The sequence below is a fragment of the Porites lutea genome, chromosome 4, assembly GCF_958299795.1.
Source record: "Porites lutea chromosome 4, jaPorLute2.1, whole genome shotgun sequence".
Taxonomy (NCBI): Eukaryota; Metazoa; Cnidaria; class Anthozoa; order Scleractinia; family Poritidae; genus Porites; species Porites lutea.
Genome location: NC_133204.1, coordinates 16378281 through 16386645, shown reverse-complemented (window position 1 = coordinate 16386645; position 8365 = coordinate 16378281). Strand labels below are relative to the sequence as shown.

The 8365-nt window shown below is 41.1% G+C and overlaps 1 protein-coding gene across 1 annotated transcript; it reads left to right on the top strand.

Moving 5' to 3' along the window:
- The first annotated feature begins 3557 nt into the window (after positions 1-3557).
- Positions 3558-5753, top strand: LOC140934292 (E3 ubiquitin-protein ligase TRIM71-like). The gene has a single exon (XM_073383944.1). It carries the CDS (start codon positions 3558-3560, stop codon positions 5751-5753), a length of 2196 nt encoding a protein of 731 aa, XP_073240045.1.
- The last annotated feature ends 2612 nt before the right edge of the window (positions 5754-8365 follow it).

Sequence of the window (8365 nt, the reverse complement as noted above, 5' to 3'; positions counted from 1 at the left end):
GGTGTCCTACTGGTCTCGCTATTGACAAGTTTAACCGTTTGATCGTTTGTGATGCGGGGAGCAGGAGACTGAAACTATTCACACTAGAAGGAAAATATGTCTCTAAGGTAGCCGGGAGTTGTTTTGATCATAATAGTCATCTTGTTGGTTGTGCCGTGTCTAATACTGGACATTTGTTTGTTACAGATAAAAACAAACACTGTATTTATGTTTTCAACTAGCACAGTGCGGAAATTGAATAACTCCAGGATTAACTCTTTTTTTAAGCACTGATTATTGTTAACACTCTAAGCTGCTGAACGTTAAAAGAACTGAACTGAGCTTACATATGTACATATTAGTTATGGAACGCTTTTGAGTGGTATACCATGGAATATCCCAGGAGTCTCTTCTGTTTTCTCGGTATGCACACGAGCCTTTAGAAAGCGTTGCGTAACTATTTTATACTATGCCATAGAAAATACAGTAGGCAGCATAACAAATACGACATATGCGCAGACATCATTTTGAATGGCTTTGAACTGCTTGTTGCTTCCCATGGTTTAAGATGACAACGTTTTTAAAACTCCAAACCTGTTTAATAATTAATATTAATAACAAACTGGTTATTAATGAAAACTCATGAATAGAAAAAATTCATGTAAATATTTATTTTAGTCAAACGCTAGCAAAAGGAAAAGGGAAATTCGAGCACCCTTCAGCCAGCAGACTAACTCTCTATTTCGAGTGACAAGCGAGGTGAGCCTGAGAGGGGTCATTCTCCTTTCGCTTGCTGTTTTCTAGTAACATCCAAGCCACTATGTTACCAATTGTTTGTATTAGGGTCAAAAGCCAAATGAACTATAGAACATATAATGATCTCATGTTGTAACCAATCACTATCAAGTACACTGACAGTGAATGGAAAGCGACAAAAAGTTGAATAATATACAAGGAGAAACTTTTTGGTTTTACATCCTCTCCACTTACATCCGAAGATTTGGGTGTAAGGAGGTGCGCGAATGATTCCTCGCCTCACCTTTCCGGTTAGCACTCATCTCTATGCTCCAAACTGACATTTCCCTCTCAGTGGCTTTTACAAGACATTTCCCTTTTCCTACATGAAATTTCTGCTTGATGAAATGTTCGTGAAAGTCTAGGTCTGTACAATTAATAGTTTGGGGAAAAAATTTCGGAATGGCACGAGAACAAAAGTTCAAAAACTACTTGTGAACTTATGATATTTACGTATATTGTTTTTAGATGCAGAGTACTGTTGTGAAACACAAGAAAGGTGGCGGCCAATCCCGTGGTAGACTACGTGTAGTCCCCCTTTTTCCTCAGGGATGGTAGCGAAACGCGAAACGCGCGTGAAAATCACCTCACGCGTCTCCCTTTTTCGCGTGGGGTGATTTTCACGGTGATAGGCTCCTGACCACCCAAACCACTAGACTACCAAGGACTTCTTGGGAAGAAGTGGTTTGAGTTGCAAGTATATAGCATCAACCTTAACCCTAAATAGAAGCTAACCGTTTTTAGAGTCAGTACTTAACCCTAAGCGCTATTCTCAGGGCTTTACCATAATCAGTATTGATCAGTGCTTAACCCTAATCAGTATTGACAGTCAATTCGACTCTTTCTTTCCTTTGTAGAGAATAAATTTGTGTATGAATCATAATGTGTCAACGTCATGATTTTGGAGTATGTACTGATGAGTATTAACCCACCATTTGCGGTCTGCATTGATATTCGCGTTTAGTGAGTTGGCGCGTTCGTTTGATAACTGCATGCTATAAAAATGGAGGCCGTGAACATCTGATGACTATTCTTTGTCCTGAGAGAGTTAAGTTCAACAAATCAAAACTAAAAGGCTGTAAACCATTTATAGAACAACTAATCCTGACAATCTGATGTAGGAGGCGAAGACTCCACCGGATTGGCCGCCATCCAGTTCTTGTGTTTCACAACAGTACTCTGCATTTGAATACAATATACGTAACTACAGTGGAACCTCGATTTAATGAACCTCTGTGTATTTTTACTTCCGCCTTCTTTCGAATTGAAATTTTGGTTTTTCGAATTCGAATATGTGACGTGACTTTAAGTTCAAATCAAAGGTTTCATTTGGAATTTTGTGGAAGATTATGGTTGCATTGTTGACGCGATGAAGGGGCTTATTAGAGTGAAGAAGGTGAATTGAAGTTCAAATCATGTAATTTGCATGTTAGTTGGAATGGTGATTTGAACTTCAACATCCGCGATGTCGAGTTTTCCCTTTATAGTTTCAACTTGTTCAAAGTAACTTCAAGTTCGAATGATGCTATTTCGATTGCGTTCATTGCGATTTCAAATTCATATGACGAGATTTCGACATGGATAGTCTAATTTTTGAACTTCAAATTGTCTTTTATTTTCAATTATTTTTGTCCGCAAATGTACGCCATATGCTGCCATATGCGCATTGCCTCGCTCACTAAAATGTCTAATTTTGACCACTGTTTAAAAGAATCAGTGGACATTCATCACTGATCTTTAAATAAGAGAGTTGTGCGTTGACAACTAACTTAACCGGAAGTTGATCATACACTGCTCCGTTTCTCAAGCTCACTAATGTGTTTTGAGAACCACGCCCGGCTGGAATAGTGATCAAGCTGATGGCGAGACCAATCGTATTTGATCACACACTTTCCATTCAGATAAAAAATGAAGGTGTCTACCTTTAGTTTGGCAAATTGGCTGCGTGGCAAGAGTTTCCCTGGACCAGGGCAAGCACGGTTAGGGCGAGGGTAGAGAAAAAAGGTAGCATGCACGCAGACGTCAGAAGCCCGCTACACTGAACAGGCCGGCAGCTAGCATCTTCGTCCCCAGGGCCCGTCGTTTCTTGGTCACGTAGTCTTGACGCATATGAAAGGGAGAGACCGCTAAACGTCATTAACACGGCAAAATTTTAAGTTCTGTAAGTTTTACTAACTGATTTTTGGACGTTGACGATTTTCTAAGATCGTGCCAGAAAATAAATCCAAAAAATAAACTGATCTGTGAAAACGACATGACGCGAGCAGTCGCTTGAAATTAGCTAACTCCATGGTTATGGGCTCCTGGCGAGGTCACTTTTTCTGCACATATGAACCAAAGTGAAGAAAGTTGGGGGCGGTTGCTTTTAAGATGGTGGTAGAGCTACTGTCTCCCCAACTTTCGCGCTTCTTTCACACGGGAACCGTGTTTGATTCGCCGGCTCTATCGAATAATTGCCATAAACGCCTTATAATTCATTACCGTTTTTTTTTTCGTATAAACATTTCATCAGTTACTGATGTGAACTCGAGGTTGGGAAGCCTGTGTCATCGACTGACTGCAAGTCCTAAATTCAGCAGTTCTGTTTTTTTTCTTTTTACTCTTCAGTTTACCAATTGACTTCATATCCTTATTTTTTTTTTGTTCATTGTGTTTCGCTTTCGCTTCATGTCAGCTTTTCAATTACAATAAAAAACATTGAGTCCTATTTTGTTACACAGCTTAGCAAACCGCACCCATAATCATGATCTCACGGAGCCATCGCTTGCAGCTCTAGATTCACCATGGATATTCAACAGCTCTTTACAGTTCTTAAGAAGGAAGCTGAATGCCCACTGTGTTTGGAGACAGTCAATAATCCCAAGACTTTGCCATGTATTCACTCTTTCTGTCTTGAGTGTCTTGACAAACACGCAAATTTTGCAAGAAGACGGCTACAAGCGACAATCAAATGTCCGGTTTGCCAGACATCTTTCCAAATTCCTGAAGGAGACTCGTTCAAGAATTTGCCTGCATCTTATCATCTCAACCGACTGGTGGATGTTCTCGCTCTAAAATATGGCGGCGTACAGGCCCAGAAATGCAGCAGTTGTGATGAGAACAATACCGCTTCCTCTTACTGTTTTGTCTGCCAAATATTCCTCTGTACTTCCTGCTTTGAAGCTCATCAGCGCCTGAAGAGCACAAGAGGTCATCGCAATGTTGTGATAGAGAAATTAAATGTGCAAGATGTTCGAGAGCTGATCCACAGACCTGCCATGTGTTCACAGCAATATCACGAAAATCAACCGCTGGAATTTTATGGCGAAGAGTGCAAAGTTCTTGTTTGTCACAAATGTAGTGTAGGGGGCCATAATCGACACACCATAACAGACACTCAGAAAGCCGCACAAGTACAAAAGATGCAAATGAAGGACGCTTTGGAGAAAGTGAAAGCGGAAACTGTAATTTACGAGAACGAAATAAGGAAACAAACCGAGCTGATTGACAAAACTAAAAATGAGATTTTGTCAGCGGAAAAGAAGATGACAGATGCCGTGGAGGAACGTATCCGTGAATTACGAGAACATGAAAGGGTCATGAAAGCCAAATTTGCTGAAATTTATAAGGTGCAACAAAAACATCACGCGACACAACTAGAAAACTTTGAACTGGTTTTGACTCAACTGCAAAGCTGCATTGAGCGAGGTGAAAACACACTAGAAAGAAACGTCAGTGCCGAGATTCTTCAAACAAATCAGATCATTGTTGGACGCTGTGAAGAACTTTTGAATGTAACAAAACCTGACATTTATAAACCACCACACGTACATTATATAATCGAGAATCAACTGAATCCGGGTTTTGATCGAATTGTGGTCAGTAATACAGATCCTTTCCTATCTTTAGCGGAAGTGGACAATCAAGAACTTGTAAGAGAAAAAACGGTGGCAAATTTCATCATTGTAACTAGAGATTCAGGTGGAAAGCAGTGTTATCATGAAGATGATCAAGTAAAAGTCAACATTATAACTCCAGCAGGTGATCAACTGGAAACAGAAATAAAAGACAGCAAAGACGGCAAGTACACAGCAACATACACACCACAGTGTGTTGGACAACATAGAGTAGAGATCCAAGTTAATGGACAGCCACTGACTGGTAGTCCATGGGTTGTGCAGGTGATTCCGCATCAGTATCAATTTGCGTTTCAGTTTGGATCAGAAGGGAAAGAGCAAGGACAGTTTAAGTGTCCTTGGGATATTGCTGTGAATGATAAAACAAGGACACTTGCTGTTGCTGATTTCAACAACGAGAGAGTTCAAATGTTTGGTTTTGATGGGAATTTTCTCAGAGAGATAGCATTGGAAGCTGGAACGTCTTCGGTGGCTTTTACCGAGTCTGGTGACCTCCTTAGCAGTGTCGATAATGACGACAATAAAATCACCTTGTACTTGTACACTGAGGGTGGTCAATTTATTCGATACATCAGCGACGAACATGTGAAGACACCATGGTACATATCTGTTGGGAGTGATGGTCGCATAATCACATGTGACTATGATGACAAAACAATCAAAGTTCTCAGCCCTGATGGGAAAGACATTCTTCAGTCATTCAGTGCTCCTGGTTGTGATGCGGAGCCATGGTTTGTTGTTTATCAGCAGGACAAATTTTTTGTCTCTTATCCAGAAGCTAACCGTGTCATGGTATTTAACATCGCAGGGGAGTATCTATATGACATTGGCACCGAGGGAACTGGTGATGGGCAGTTCTCGGGTCCCACTGGTCTCGCTATTGACAAGTTTGACCGTTTGATCGTTTGCGATGCGGGGAACAGAAGACTGCAACTGTTCACACTCGACGGAAAATATTTTGCCAAGGTAGCTGCAGGGAGTTTGTTTGTGCACAATAGTCATCCTTTTGGTTGTGCTGTGTCTGATACTGGACATATGTTTGTTACGGATAACAACAAACACTGTATTTATGTTTTCAATTAGCACTGTGTGAAAATTGAACACCCTCCGATCAGGGATCTTAAAAATATTGTTTCTCAGGTATTGATTTAGTGTTGATTATTGTTAACACTCTTGATTAATCCAGGTTTGTGGCTGAGCGTTAAAACTTGAACTGAACATACAGTCGACTCCCGGTAACTCGAAACCTCGCTAACTCGGACCTCGCGCTAACTCGAACCAAAATCGATTTTCCACGGATTTCCGTCATACATTCACTGTAATTTTACCCTCGATAACTCGAACTCCCGCTAAATCGAACCAATTTTCGTTTCCCCTCAGGTTATTTTCTATGTAATTTTACCCTCGATAACTCGAACCATGTTTTGAGCCCTTAAAAAGTCGGAAAAAAGCCGTCTACTGGCGTCCGAAACATTGAATTTTGCATTTCCTATTGACGTGTTAATTGTAAGAGTATAGTTTACTAGTGGAGGCTAATGTTGATTGTCACAGGCTAACGTGAAGCAGCTTTTCTTCTCAAAACAGTAGAACGCATTCTCTACTTAGGCTATGTTTTGTTACGTTACGTTCTGATTAAAAATCTAGAAGTATCTTTTTAATTTTCACTTGACATTTCTACAATTAAATGTGATTAAAATGTTCACTGTGCAGTAAAAACTGTTTTTTACCTTACTCTCGGCTATTTTCTTCGAACTCCCGATAACTCGAACCTTTTTACGATTTCCCTTGAAGGTTCGAGTTATCGGGAGTCGACTGTATGTACATATACATACCGTGAGCTGATTATATTTTACCGTGACGTTTCATTTTGCTGTAAATTTATTTTGTTTCGCCATTGCACTTGTGGACCACCGCAGGATAATCAAATAGGTAATACTGATTTTCTCTACCAAAAAATACCTTGAAAAATGGACTCTACTAGGAGGAAAATACTGATTTAATTGATTAGATAGGGAAATAGACCTTTTTTGTACAGTAAGAGAGAGAAAGAATACGCAGAGTCCTGTTTTTGGGAGCGTCGTACAGAAAAGTCGAAAAATAAATGCAGTTCATGGAACATGAAGCCCCAGGAGGGGTAGGGTAAGGTAGCCTTCCCCAATATATGTTCGGTTGTATTCATGAATGAAAGCACGCTAATTTTAAGATACAAACAAAAGCTGTTCATGGCTGGAACCTTACTAATCTGTGGTAGTTAGTCATCATATTTACGCGGGATGACATAGTCAGCCAGCGTCTTAAATCCTTTCGTCGTCTTGGGAGTCAAAAATTGCCTTGTTTTTTTAACTTTCCCGTATCCCGAGCCCGTCCCGAAAAAATTGTGTGATTTTTATTGGCTGCAACTTCGAATCACGTGGAAGTCAGGTTGGATTGCACAAGCAGAAAAAGGATACTGCGTCAGCAAAGAAGGGAAAAGTAAGATGACAACGTAGAGGAGGACGAAGACTCAAGGCTGTACTCTAGATCTAACGCATCCTCGGAGACCCAGGGGCAGATAGTGGGGACGAGGGAAAGTCTAAACGGGCCGGAAAATGTGGCGCGAAGAAAAGTAAAGAACGGCGAGAAGAGCCCCTGGGGACAATGTCTTACCAGACCAGTTCCAAACGGTCGCCGCCGTTCTGGCTTCTGATTGGTGCCAGAAAACTTGTGTTTTTCTGGCACCAATCAGAAGCCAGAACGGCGGCGACCGTTTGGAACTGGTCTGGTAAGACATTGTCCCCAGGGGCTCTTCTCGCCGTTCTTTACTTTTCTTCGTTCCATATATATTTTTCCGCCCGTTTAGACTTTCTCTCGCCCCCTTTATCTGCCCCTGGGTCTCCGAGGATGGATCTAACGGCGCAAGACTTGGCCTCGGGCGACTGAAAGTATTGTCTAGGTGGCCCACCTGGGGGACTTGCTGGTCTTGGTTTCTTGTTTCTGTTGAGTTACAGTAAAAAAACTAAGAATGTCTAGAATTTATTACTTGCGAAATCGTAGCTCTCTCGGTGGCTTCGCGGCCTAAAAAGAACGCTCCGCTCGATAAGAAACTCTTGAGGTCGACTTGTAAGTAGCAATAAGTAGCATGTCTATCAAAAAGCTTTAGGAAAATGTTGTTAAATCGGGCAGCGGGCACGCGTTGATGTTCAAAGGTCGTTTCACGTGAATCCACATGGAACATAATCCTTGACTATGAACGTAACAAGCTGCACAGTTTTCGATAGTAACAGCTTTTCATAAGATAACATTGAAATTTTTCTTCAAATTAGGATGGTTCCTTAGTTAGTTTTTCAAAAAAAATTGTTACTTTTGCTCTGACAGCCGTGAAGTACGGTCGGCGACGCAAAACAATAGTTTTGTATTTTGAAAAATCGCTGAATAAACACGGGAGTCGGTCTTTTATGTTAACAAGACGCCTAAAGTCGTTTCCGTGGGATGCGTTGGTCTATGGAAGCACAATGGCGTTCTATCTGAATTTGGAAAAATTAGGGAAACCGGAAAGATGTGTCATGTTATGAGCATCGATGAGTAGGTTACCTGTATGGGTTGGTTTAATGTGCTTATGTCTGAATTCATAGTAGCCTGCGTTGCAGGCTACTATTTCTCCCCAATCCACATCCCCTTTTTGCTTCCTCCCTATCCCCTACCCCTTTCGACACCTG

What these genes read in the sequence shown, in the direction of transcription:
- LOC140934292 (XM_073383944.1), top strand. Translation starts at nt 3,558, where the DNA reads ATGGATATTCAACAGCTCTTTACAGTTCTTAAGAAGGAAGCTGAATGC.